General features: G+C 44.1%; 1 protein-coding gene across 4 annotated transcripts in view; it reads left to right on the top strand.

Moving 5' to 3' along the window:
- LOC307073693 (eukaryotic translation initiation factor 4 gamma 1-like) overlaps positions 1-13,751 on the top strand; it is a 71,260-nt gene that overhangs the window by 9,150 nt on the left and 48,359 nt on the right. For 2 of the 4 annotated variants that reach the window (XM_079733620.1, XM_079733617.1), the window contains exons 2-4: positions 10,226-10,339; positions 10,785-10,871; positions 11,696-11,728. In XM_079733620.1, coding sequence (XP_079589746.1) covers positions 10,274-10,339; positions 10,785-10,871; positions 11,696-11,728 — 186 coding nt within the window. In that variant the 5' untranslated portion in view covers positions 10,226-10,273. Of the gene's footprint in view, positions 1-1,741; positions 1,800-10,225; positions 10,340-10,784; positions 10,872-11,695; positions 11,729-13,751 lie in introns of those variants that run through there. The other 2 variants (XM_079733618.1, XM_079733619.1) reach the window with 2 other exon arrangements.

The following is a 13,751-nucleotide window of genomic DNA, read 5'->3' as shown; positions in this document are numbered from 1 at the left end:
ACAAAATAACACAATAATAACCATAAGTAATTAATACAGCAATTACATTTTGTAACGAAACAGCCAGAGACATCTGCAGCACAATACAGAAAAAGAAGCAATCAACAGTTGAACAGCACTTTCACGCTTTACATTCCGATCTTTCAGGTGAATCCACTGCGATAGAGGTTTCAATATTGGCCTTTAAACTCATTAGAGCACGTTCATGTGTCTAATGAGATTTGCGGGCACTATGCTGGGAGCACAGGTTCAGTCTGGGTTTCATTTTGGAGGTCACCCTCCACGCTCAGTCGGGGTCTGTACTTATTTTTGTTGTATTGTCAATATAGAGAAAGTCTTTTTGCATGGGTAGGTAGTAGGGATCGACCGATATGGATTTTTTAGGGCCGACACCGATATTTTTCATCAGCCTTAGCCGATAACCGGTACGCCAATACAGATTTTCTTGAGCACAATTTGAATTTGCTCAGCGAGTCACTCTGGAAACGAGCAATATACTCGTGTATATTCTGGGCCTCCCCTGGCCCAGAACATTAATCAATCACATCGATGTATCAATATAGGCGGGCCAAAAGCGTTGCTGTTTTACCGACCGGATATGGCAAGAGTCTTATCTATTGGTTAGCTCCACTGGTCTGGATATGTAACCCCTTGTATTCTTCTTCACTCGGTCAGCAGACCCTTCATGCCCTGGGCTGTGGCGGCGATGTACCGGCCAGCGGGGTCGTCGGGCAGCGGCACGGACTCAGCTCACTGTCGCTAAAGCAGCAGGGTTGAAAGAGTTTCCTGGATTGTGTTGGCTTTTTTGCCTATTGCGATTTAAGAATGCCACCTTATATGATGCCCTCTGAGCTTTGCCAGGGACGGTTATGTTCTAGCTGGCAGCCCTTCTTTTGCCAAGAACGCCGACCTGTTTGGCAGCGAGGGAGGGGTGCTTGGTTTTCAAATGTCGTAGCATATTTACAGGCTTTAGGCTTTGGTGTGCAAGCCACTCTTGCACACAACCTATTGGAGGTGCTGTGTTCATTGACAATCAACGACAATTCCTGTCGATACTTTCCACACTCTGAGCAAGGCTCCGCATCCACAGGGCCGTCTCCTCGGTACAAGAGGTCCACGGTGGAAGGGCCTCTCTGCTCTAAGCTGCTGGTGTCTGCTAGGTCTTTGGTCTCAAACAACGGTTCATTTTGCTGACATAGCTAGGCTTCTGGTTTGAGCTCCGCTTGAGTTTGCTACGTGCCTGTGATCAGCGCCGTAAATTACCTCTTTAATCTGTCGTAGGCTAGTAACCTCAAGTCGGTAAACTGAGGACATATTCTTTTATAGCTAAATTGTATTATTTTAATTTAATTTTATTTTATTATTATTTATTAACAAAATGATTTGAATCAACAGCTGTGTGCACACATGCACACACACACACACAGTGTGTCACTGGTAGCTACTAGTGGTGGGGAGGTATGTGGTTATCTGGTAGTTGATTAGGCTCTTTGGGGATTGTGTTGATATTCAATTACTCTATTTGTTTGTAAGCTCTGCTGCTGGTACAGGGCAGTGGTGCATCGACGTAAGGTTTCATTACACTGGACCTCACCTCTCAACAAGTGTTCTCCAGCCACTATACTGAACCGCGCAATAGATCCGTTGTCTTGTCCAAAGTGCTGTTATTCCTACTATGCTTGTATCGCTCATGATATTCATTGTTTCTTGTCACTGTCTCTCTCTGTCTTTGCTGTTTTAGGAAAACCATTCCTCAGAGAGTATCCCAGCAAGTGGGGCCTAAATACATGTAGGTACAGGTGAGCGTGTGGGATAACATAGTGGGCCAGATTGGATTGATTTAGATAGAATAATCCTCTGTGTAGGCCACCCTACAGTCAATTATCTTCTGCATTAATGATTACTTTTATTAATAATATGTATGTCCATTGTATTTTTTTTGTTATTTATCAATGGTTTAGGGCCTTTTAACATGTAGTATAATGTGTAGGGATGCACCAATTTCACTCTTTCTCAGACCACATACTTAAATTTGGGTACTTGCCGATGCCGAGTACCGATACGAGTACTTATTAATACCATTACAGTTTAAAAAACGGTGTTATCACCATGGTTACGTCCCATGGCAACTTTTAATACTTTTTTATTGCCGTCGTTGTGTAGGAGCGTTATAATGAGCAATGCTGTGTAGGAAATGTGCCACGCATTTACATAGGTGTCCAGGAATCAATAATTGCTGGTCAGACCGAGCTTCAACATCCACACACAACGTAGCAGTGTGTGTGTGTGGTACGTTTATGAAAAGCAAAAACTTTCTCTCTGACGATGCAGTCAACCGCTGCCCCACCACCAACCAGCTCCACACGTCCACACACACACCGCTCAGACAGAGCTCCACCTGTCCAGACACACACCGCCCAGAAAGAGCTCCACACGTCCCTGCACACCGCCCAGACAAAGCTCCACACACACGTCGCCCAGACAGAGCTCCACACATCCTTCTAACCCGTTATCATTTGGGAGCTATTCCATAACCGGAATACAGGGTGTATCAGCTGGGGTATTAATTCTGCACATGCACCCAACGTTGGATATTTAATTTAATTGAATCGCCTGAAAGTTGAATTTCCGTGCTGGATCTAAACATGTTCATTTTATTTTCATTTATCTAAACCTATACAGAACCTCAATGCACTTTAAAAAGAGGTATTTTAAAGAGCTGTGCTTTTTTACTAGCTCTTGTCTTTTACAATTACAAATCAACAAGGCAAACTTAAGCTGGGAACAAATGGGACAATCAGAGGTCCAACTGTGTTACCCTGGTCAGGTCCTAGTGGGAGTAGGGTTGGGTTTCGTTTGGGTTTTATCTGATACCGGTGCCTACTCTGTACTTTTCAAACGGTTCCGGTGCTAAAACGGTTCTCGAACCGGTACTTAAAAAAACGAAACTGCACACACTTGCATACATGCATGACTTGTTATGAGTTTCACATTAAGCAGAAAGTCAGCAGACAATGAGTTGATGGCAACGGTGTTTGCTAGCCAACTTGATATGCAAGATTTACGGTTGGCATAAAATTACTCGACTTACCAGAAGAGGAAAGGCTGCTGTGAGTGCTGTGACTGATAAATATCTTTTTAAAAATTATAAATAATTACAAATAATATTCATTACTGGCTGAAAGCAGGCAGGCACGCAGCTATGCTGCTCGCGTTTACACTTGCGTGCATGGCGCAACATTACTGCAGAAGTCATATTAAGTAATATAACGGAGGTGCGCAAGGCAGACACAGGAGACACCAACATTGCTTTCAACCGCTCGGTACCGCGCCGTATTAATTCCCAAGTTTTGAAAAGAAATTAAAGTATTTGAGGCGAATAAGCGACTGTTTTTGATTTGTTTATTTGGTTTTGAACAGATAGTTTAGGATGCATGCATCGGCTTTGAGTTTGTTTGTTTGTTACTTTGAAATGACATTCGCTCGCAACATGCACGCATGCACGCACCCACTACAACCTGCCGATCTTCAATCAGAACAACATCAAGAAAGTGATGCCGCAGCGCGTTGACAAGTTCGTCCCGAGTCTCCAGGCGCCCATAGGCTTTATGGTTTATATCAGGGGTCTTCAATTAAAATTGAACAAGGTCCAGTTACTAAAAATTCCTTCCAGGAAAGGTCCGAGCCTCTAACCTACCACGTCCTAATAGCCTACTTTTGTCAAATACAATCAACACGGCATATTTTCTTATAATTTCAGATGTATTTATTTTCAATTTCCAAATAGCTTACTTTTAACCATGAAAAACAAGTAAGACAACCCATATTAACATTTCAAATAAACAAAACAGGTACATTAGGCCTGCATTTCAAGTAAACATAAGTGCATAAGGCCTACATGTCAAGTAAGCAGAACAGGAACACTAGGCCTACACTTCAAATAAATACAGTGCATTAGGCCTACATTTCAAGTAAGCAAAACAAGTACACTAGGCCTACATTTCAAGAAAGCAAAACGGGTACCCCATCTGTAGTGTCTGAGACAACCTTTGTTAGATCAATCCCCCTCTTTGACAGCATCTCCTTAATAGCCTCATCAATATCTTCTCGTCTTGTGTGTGTCTTGAGTGGTGTTAGACCCAACAGGTCCTCACAGATCTCTTTCTTGTCTTGGTGAAAAAAATGCACATAAACTAAAAGCTGGGCATTATCCGTTACATCTGAAGACTCATCAATGTCTAAGGATGGGGTACTCTGAACAGTCGCATCAAGCTGTGACAGTGCGTCATCTGATAACATTTCGGATTTTCTGGTTGTCGTTGCAGCTGACTCTGATTGGGATTTGCTTTATTTTTTCACACAATTCATCCCTTTGTTTTCCTTCAAGTAACGTCTCGGCAGCGTCGTTCAAGCACTCCTTCACAACAGTTGCGTCACAAAGTTTTTTTATGCTGCCCCAAAATCCATGCAATCTTAAGTGAGCATTCATTTGCACGTTGCTGGCCTGTAAATGAGTGTGTGAAGACTCGAGTAGACCTCTCATACTGAGCTCTTAGCTCGGATATTTTCCACAATACTTTTCCTCGAAGCATCTGTGTTTGGATTCATAATGCCGCTTAATATTTCCGCTTTTTATCAGCGCCACGGTTTCAACACATAAAAGACACAACAAAGGTTTAGTACTGCCTTGCGGGAGAAGGAACATGTATTGGTCAGTCCATTCATCTTTAAAATGTCTGTTTTCGTGGTCAACTTTCCTAATTTTCTCATTCCAAATCGCTCTTCCGGTAAACAAACAATTTGATTGGCTATATTTTGAGTGACGCTATTACTCACATGCCGTGACAGACGGAGGGAGGGGGGGAGTTCGGTGAGTGCATGACCTTCGCTCTGTGAAGATCATTACTTTTTGCTGTTTCTATACTGTGCTACGGACTATTCTGCCTTTCAATTTGTATTTCAGTGTGAAATGTCTTTATTAACATAATCATGCTTTGTATAGTGAAATATTAAAAATAAAATAAAATCATAAAAATAAAAAAAAATCGCATTATTTTAAATTAGTCATGGGTCCGGATAGGACCGTCACTTGGTCCGTACCCGGACCGCGGTCCGCCGTTTGGAGATGCCTTGTTTGTATGTTTGTAAGCCGTGACACACTCTTTTACCAGATGGCCTGAAATACCACGCCTCGCAGTCATGGACCTATAAAGAAAGTCGCAGTCGTAGTCATACCATGCGTGTTTATCGTTGAAAAGGATCCCGTCTGAAAGTGTCGCGCTGCGTTCCGAACGTTGTGTAATCAAATACACCAGTATGGCGGTATATAAAAAAAATCATATCCTAAAGAAAATACACAGCGTTATTCAGTGTGAACCGGTATACCGCCCAGCACTAACACAAGTTGACGCCGCCACACCATGGGGGCGGGGCAGGGGTCGTTAAAAAAGTCAGGCACCGTTATGAGGCACCAAAATGTGCATTCTTTTTCGATCTTGTTGCAACCGTTTACGTCGGAACCGGTTCCCTACTAGAACCGAGTTTCGGTGCTCAACCGTAAGTGGGAGGCTAGTGGTGTTACCCTGGTCAGGTCCCACTGGGAGGCTAGTGGTGTTACCCTGGTCAGGTCTTACTGGGAGGCTACTGGTGTTACCCTGGTCAGGTCCCACTGGGAGGCTAGTGGTGTTTCCCTGGTACCCGTGGGAAAAAACAAAATAATAAAATTGGTGAAGAACAGAATCTTAGTTGGTGGTGGTGGTTGGTGCTACCCTGGTCAAGTCCCAGTGGGAGGCTACTGGTGTTAGCCTATTTGGAACCATTGAACGATAGTGAGCTCGATTTAGAGACAGCTGCTGAAAGCATTGCGATATTTCACCATGATAGTGATCTAGATGGAGAGGCATACAGCTGCTGAAAGCATCGCAATATTTCACCATGATAGTGAGCTAGATTGAGAGGCAGACAGCTGCTGAAAGCATCGCAATATTTCACCATGATAGTGATCTAGATGGAGAGGCTGACAGCGTCGCAATATTTCACCATGATAGTGAGCTAGATGGAGAGGCAGACAGCTGCTGACAGTGTTGCGATATTTCACCCTGATAGTGATCTAGATGGAGGCAGACAGCTGCTGACGGCGTCGCAATATTGACTGCGATAGCTTGTCGTTTTTTGAATAATACATATGCAGACAGCTCAGCAATGACGATATTTAGAACGATCTTCTGAAGAACAGTTATCTGTTGGTCGAACACACAGGGCAAGAGAGTTTATCGGAGGCTGCTCCAATTTTCGTTCACCGCGCCTCGCTCACTGTTCGCAATGCCTCACTAGAAACAAGCTTTCCTATTTTTTCTAAGGGGATGTAAGACTCAGCGCCACAAAGTCATTACCAGATTCCCGTCTGTAATCTGCGGATCGCTTGCACTAGTTCTGGTGGTTTGAGGAGGCAGGTTCTGGTAACTTGGAGCTGTTCCTTGTTCACATGAGCTTTAGACTTTAAGTGGTAATCACACATTTTTTTTACGGGTCCAATCAATAGTATGTTGACAGAATTTGCTAGAATTGGCTCAAGCTAGGCTCTAATTTTATAGTTTTTAAGAGGACTTGGCCACCTCAGGAGCCATCTTTGTCTTGTTTCTCGAAGCATTGTCAAGCTGTGGGGTGACGATCCTCCGCCCCCTCCCAAAACATAGCGATCAAAAACGGAATTATGTATTTATGCCTACTCGTCTGTAATTTTACGATTATTAAATAATTTAGGATACTACAATAATCAGGCCAACTTTTGATATTATTTCTTTATTCATTTCAGCCAAAATATAGCCTGGAAATCCATACCCACATCTAGAAAAGATATAGGGTCTGGTAAGTTAACGAGTAATAAAAATGGATCAACTCGTGGGGCGGCACCAAGCATGCATTTTAAAATATCACTGCACGCAATTGGATAACACTACGACCAATCAGAAGAATACAAGAGTTGACTATCTAGACCAAGCCCCCAGGAGCAGTGCATACTTCAACAATCCACCAGTGCTCAGTGGGCAAGCCTGTTATTGCAGCTGTTTTAACGGGCTGTGGACAGGTCCCTCAATTCATGGAGGTCTGGAAGTAGATATTACCGTCCACTCCAATACAAGTGGGGAACAGGAAAGTCTCTCTGCAAAAAATGTCAATCAAAGGCTCATAATTATCTTTATACCATGTATTAATAAAATGCAAGTTTTCTCTTTTCAAAACACGTTTTATTAGCCGTTGTTTGCAGGAGAAGGGGAGGTGGGCAGCTGAAAGGACTCGTAGTGAAACAAATGTTGTTTCGGCCCGGCATCCGAGAGGGCTCAGTGCACGGCTCCGTTAACTTCTTATGATTTTTGTTCTAAAATACAAAAAAATAATTTATATACAAGGTGTTTTTCTTTATTAGGTCAAAAAGGGACAAACTAGTCTAAAATAATAATATAAATAATAATTGTTAAATAATAAATGGTGCCCAGATGGCAGGAGGAGTGTAATTTAAAGAACACATATAGAGAATCATCAGGGTGTCAGTAACTTATACTTCCATGGTTGGTAAACAATGCGACTGAGCTCGCTCAGACCTCTCACTTATGATGCTACAATGCTAACAATGCTAGAAAACTAGAGTATTTCTGCATCCGGCATGTTATGCACTAGGGCGTGGCTTGAGACCTCCATTATGCGGAAGCAAATCTTTCCTTTATGTTGCCCTGCGCCATTGAGCAGTTTTCATAGGAATGAAGGGGCGGCCATGTTTTAGTCCGCTGACCTTTCTTTAATAGGTCCATGATCTAGACCAGCAGAGCTAACCAATAGATAAGACTCTTGCCGTATCCGGTCAGTAAAACAGCAACGCTTTCGGCCCGCCTATATCAGATACACCGATGTGATTGGTTAATGTTCTGGGCCAGGGGAATCGGGGAGTGAGTATATTGCTCGTTCCCAGAGTGACTCGCTGAACCAATTCAAATTGTGCTCTTGCGAGAACTCTGCATTTCCGAGAGAATTTAGCAAATTCCGCAATATTCCACGTTTTAGATTTTTAATACCAGATACCGTGATTCCGTCCGCAATTTCCACATCGCAGATATCAAAGGGCCCTACTTCTGGCAATTTCATTAGAATGAAATTGCCAGTATCGGTAATGCCCCATCAGATATCGGCGGGAACGCAAGTGTATGCGCCGATCCGATACATCACGTAGCTCATTTACTACACAAGCAGAGAACATCACCAACATGTGTTATGCTGCGTTTGTTAATGGTCAGAGGTTGGAGGCAGTGATGCCAGTAACGCGATACTTTGTAATGCGTTACTGTGATGTGACCGCATTTTTCAGTAACGATTAATCGAACTCGTATCTATTTCCAAACCAGTAATCAGATTAAAGTTACTTATCCAAGTTACTCTGTGTTACTATTTTTGTAATTTACATATTTTTATTTTTATCCTTGCCTCTCGGTGAGTGACAAGTATCACATATGCGACAAGTGTCACGCAGACGTGCAGGAAGAATTTCGATAGGGTGTGCGGGGATCGGTAATCTTAAGTATTCTAAAGATACTTTGTTACAAGGGCTCTGTATTCTGCAGACCACTCTACAACTTGTTTGTCGTTGCATCTGGCTGTGAGTGTGGTGCATGCTATAGGTAGGCTGAATTGCAATCGCGTCAAGACAAATCCGATTGGCCAATACACGTTGAAGATAAAAAAAAAATATTGCATTTTTTCAGGAAATTAATTTTAGGTTAAACTTCAATTGTCAAGAGATACATTGTTGACGTTGCACTTCCAATAAAGTGGGTATTAGCATAACTGGTTGTAATTTTTATTTTGAAGTCATTATGGTAACACGGGGGTAATCCGCCTACCCGTACCAACCACTAATCATTTGCCAATTAACACATTTCATCTTCAACACATTTTATTTTTGAGCATTTATTTATATATCCTGCTTCTAAACTTGGACAAAATATATCTGAATCATTATCAACATAATAAAAAATGTATTCATAATGTGGTGAGCATTCATGTGGTGAAAAGCGTGTGTGTTTTGGTGGGTATTCTAAGTGTCCTGGTACACTGTGGTACCGCCTCAGCCTACCCAGCAGGCACTACTGGGGTGTTCCCGTTTGCATGTGCTGCTGGCTATCCATGTGGTTTACTGTGGTAAAAATTCATTGAAAATAAAAAGGTGTATGCATTTAATTTGTCAACGTATTTAAACAGAATCGTGCCACCACAATACCCTATGGTAACGCACCATGAGTCTTGTGAACCGTTTCACGCCGAGGTGAATAGAGATAATAAAATACAGACAGGCGGTGTCCCGGACAAACCACGTTTACTCTGCACTGAGTACTAGTAGAGGAAACTCTGGGTCCATTCTGTCTGTCTTTTAAAAAATGTTTTTTACCCTTCCAAATATGCCGTCTTTTACCCGGCATGGTCCGCGCATTTACACTGACCAAGGTAATATACCGGCCTGATATCGCACGCCAATATATTCTCTCGGACCCTACACACATTGGCGGTTTAATTTTAATGTAAATGAGATTCGACGGCTTTGCGGCCCCAGGGGCGGGACTTGGGTAGAGGTGTTGCTGCGTTGTCTCGACTACAACAGAGACAACGCAGCGATATCAACATGAGTAGCTCTGAGTGGAGAGACGGTGAAATTCGCGAGCTGCTGACCAACATGGGAGAGAAGGTGATGCAGTCGCATTTAATGAAGACAGGGAAAGATGGTGCGACCTACGAGAAAGCAGCAGAGGAACTTTCCTAAGGAGGCATTTGTCGGGATTAAAACAACATAAATGGTCAGCAAAATAAAGAATATGTTGGCGTTTTTGCACTTGCAAATAGTTAATCGCGTTTGTAGCCTACACAGATGTATACTCATTCTTGCATGCGAGTGTCTTGAATCATGAAAAAATAAAAACAATCAGTATGCAAATTATTCTAGTCTAGTCGACTTCTCCAGTGAACCAAGAAGCCAGCTCCGTGACGAAGGGGGATTTTACCCCCTCGGTTTTACACAGGCAAGACAGTGAAATTGCAGTGTGTGCCAAGCCGCGACCTTACCGGCTTGGCAGTGTGAAAATGACTTTAGTTTTTTGGTATGTTGCAGGCATGAAACCAATGAAATGGTCACATACGAAATAATAATTTGGATCTAACGGACAACTTTCCTCTTTCTCTTCAGATTCCTACACAGGTCTGTGTTCCCCCTCCTCATGCAGAACTCCATGAAATGAATAAAGCACCACAGCCTATAGCAGGACCCCCGCACCCCGCCCCCTCCCCCGGCCTCCCACAGGTAACCTGCACACACCTTCACAGCCGCTTCAGCTCAGCTTTGACAGCTGGAAAGAATGCAAGAACAGGATTTAGAAACTACCAAAAAAAAAAAAAGTCTACGTTTCTCCCACATGGGGGAGGGCTGTATTTCACCTCTTGTCGATGGGCATGACAGATTTCCTGAGCCACTATGGATGAGATGCCGTGTGTGGTCTAAGATCTACAGGGGAAGCCAAATAGAAACAACTCACTAACTAACCCTTATCACACAGTGAGCGAAATGCTTGCTTGAATCAATTATCACTGACAAGGCTTTTATATCATAGTACGCTCAAACGGAGGCTCATTAATCCTACCGACAATACCATTTTCCACACTATCTTTGCTCTTACCGGTCATTCCCTCACTTCATATCTCTGTTTGTCCCTCTCTATTTTGCTCTCTTTCTCTTGTTGATTCTCCAGGCCTCCTTTCCCCCTGGGCAACCTCCCTCCATGGTCTTTGCCAGCCCACCGCCTCCACAAATGAACCCCACCCCTCAGCCCCGACAGGTATGCCCTGGTCACACGGCCTGTGTTCTAATCACTCAGAGGCTTTTCACTCATCACTTAGCAGACTTTCCATCCTCTTATTTGGGGGTGTGCAGAATGAAGTGATATTGTGTCTTTTTCTTGCAGGAGCTGTGCAGAGTTGTTTATCAGCCTATTTAATTTCAAGCACTGTACCTACAAATTCCTATCTTCTTGCATTTCAAATTTTATGTCTGGCTATATTGGCCAACCTAGTGAAACGGTTAAATATATATTTTGTTTTGTGAAAGGGGAAAAGCCTCAAAAATAATTTGCCGGTCCATCCAATGCTTGCATGCTGGCATACAAAATAAGTCCCCATAAGCCCAGTGTCCCAATAAATGCTGTCCACATAAGCCCAGTGTCCCAATAAGTGCTGTTCCCATAAGCCGAGTGTCCCAATAAGTGCTGTCCCCATTAACCCAGTGTCCCAATAAGTGCTATCCCCATAAGGCCAGTGTCCCAATAAGTGCTGTCCTCATAAGCCCAGTGTCCCAATAAGTGGTGTCCCCATAAGCCCAGTGTCCCAATAAGTGCTGTCCCCATAAGCCCAGTGTCCCAATAAGTGCTGTCCCCATAAACCCAGTGTCCCAATAAGTGCTGTCCCCATAGGCAAGTGTTCCCTGTCCACAGACCCACACCCTGGCGGGCAAAGATCCCACACTCAGCCCCCAAAGGCACCAGTCTGTCAGCATGCCCTGCTTGTGGGCATACTGTTAACCTAGTGGTCAGGTTTATGTCTGGTGTGTGTGTGTGTGTGTTGTGCCATGGTCCTTAACCCTTGTCTGTCTTTCCTCTTCCTCTAGTTCGCCCCCGGGGCCCGGCCTATACACCAACAGGTACTAACACACCCATCTTCTTCTTTCCTTCTTCACTGCATGTCGTAGGTGGCTGTGGCGGGGCCCCACACACATTTTGGGAGGGGTGTGCTCACGGTCATTCAGTTTCGCATTCCTTTCGATATCTAGGATGTTTTTAATAGATCTGTGAGAGAAGTGATGGTAAATATTGATCCGTTTCATCATTTGCTTGGCATTGCCTGGTCCGAATAAGTATCATTTCATTTTTTATATACCTCATGGGCAGACACCTGAAAGTATGCCTCTGCTTCTATATTTTCCCTTTATAGACGGTGTCTTAAACTACACACCAAAATCCTTTCTTTTAACGTGTTTTATTCCCCCTTCATTACTTTTCGCTTGCCAAACAATATGTAATGCCCTCATTAAACTTTAATGGCATGTCGTATAGTCGGCACCAGCAGTGCTATTCTAGAAGGAACCTCACAGCATGGAGAGGTTGGTGGTTTTGCGTAGACACTGGGTGCCCCAATACTATTGGTGCCAAGCCACTTCATTTGGTTACACACAAAGCAAATGTGACAATCTTGGTTCAAATATAGAACGGCGAGGCGTGGATCATAGCTCTCAGCCAGCGGGTAGCCCTGAACTTGTTGATAATCATTTGTTTAGACTGTGCACGACACGGTAGACACAGGCTGTGGAAAGTGGGGTTTCCTCATTTTGCCAAGTATGGCTGTTGACACAAGGCCAACATTGTGTGTGATAGTCCTGGTGCAGCTGCCTTGGGCATTCAGCAAAAAGATTGCTCAGATAAGAGCAGGAGAAGTGCAGGACGCAACAGTGTGCATTGTGGCCTGACCTGTGGACTGACCTCTGGTCTGACCTGGGGTCTGACCTCTGGTCTGATCTGGAGTGTGAACTGTGGTCTGACCTGTGTCTGACCTCTGGTCTGAAATGGGGTCTGAACTGGGGTCTGACCTTGGTGTGACCTCTGGTCTGACCTTGGTGTGACCTGTGGTCTGACTTCTGGTGTGACCTGTGGTCTGACTTCTGGTGTGACCTGTGGTCTGACCTCTGATGTGAGCTGTGGTCTGACCTCTGGTGTGACCTGTGGTCTGACCTCTGGTGTGACCTGTGGTCTGACCTCTGGTGTGACCTGTGGTGTGACCTCTGGTATGACCTCTGGTGTGACCTGTTGTTTGACCTCTGGTCTGACCTGTGGTCTAACCTGTGGTCTGACCTGTGGTCTGACCTCTGTTCTGACCTGTACTCCTCTGTCTCTCATTGGAAGCTTGATCCCTGATCTGGAAAGTATTCAAAATATATTTTGCTACCGGTTCTTCATTCCTCTCTGGCACAAGCAAACCAGGTTTCTTGCGATTGTGATTGCCAAATGTCTACCGTCCTCCAAAACCCTTGCCCTGTCATTTTGAGCCAAGTTATTCATCTGAAAACATGGCGACCAAAGTCTACTGCGGAGGGAGGGGGGGTCCATAGGTTATCTAAGCATGCTGCATGTAAATTTACCCAAGGCCCCGATTTACTTGAAATCAATAGAAATTGGTTACTCCATAGTCACTGTGACTAAGGGGTTGTTTGTTCAAAGTGGAAGTAAAGACCCTGTTGGAATTAGAACAGAGTTCTAGGAAGGAGAACAGCGTTTTACTACAAGTGTCCGAAAAGCTTAACCCTCACTCAGACGCTGTCGTCAAAATAAACCGCTGCTCAGCGTCACCGTCCACACATCCTAGCGGTCTGCCTGACCAGTGATTCCAAACCCCCGGTCCCCGGACAGTCACAGCGGGTATCCTGTTTCAACAGCTGTGGAAAAACAGCCAAATCATTTGTTTAAAAAGGATGCATCTTAAAATTAAGGCATTCAAATTGACTACCTGTCCTCCAATGCTGGTCCTTGGAACAAAAAAGGTTGGGAACCCCTGATCTAGAGCCAAACCCTCTGTGACACGCAAACAGCCCACTTAACGGTTGAACCAGCTCGACAAATCCACAACGGCCATATAGCTTCTCTCTGACCCAAAGTCAACCCCAGCTCGGACAG

The sequence above is a fragment of the Pollachius pollachius genome (assembly GCF_949987615.1).
Source record: "Pollachius pollachius genome assembly, chromosome: 3".
In the NCBI taxonomy this organism is placed as follows: domain Eukaryota; kingdom Metazoa; phylum Chordata; class Actinopteri; order Gadiformes; family Gadidae; genus Pollachius; species Pollachius pollachius.
This window is presented reverse-complemented; position numbering and strand designations above follow the sequence as displayed.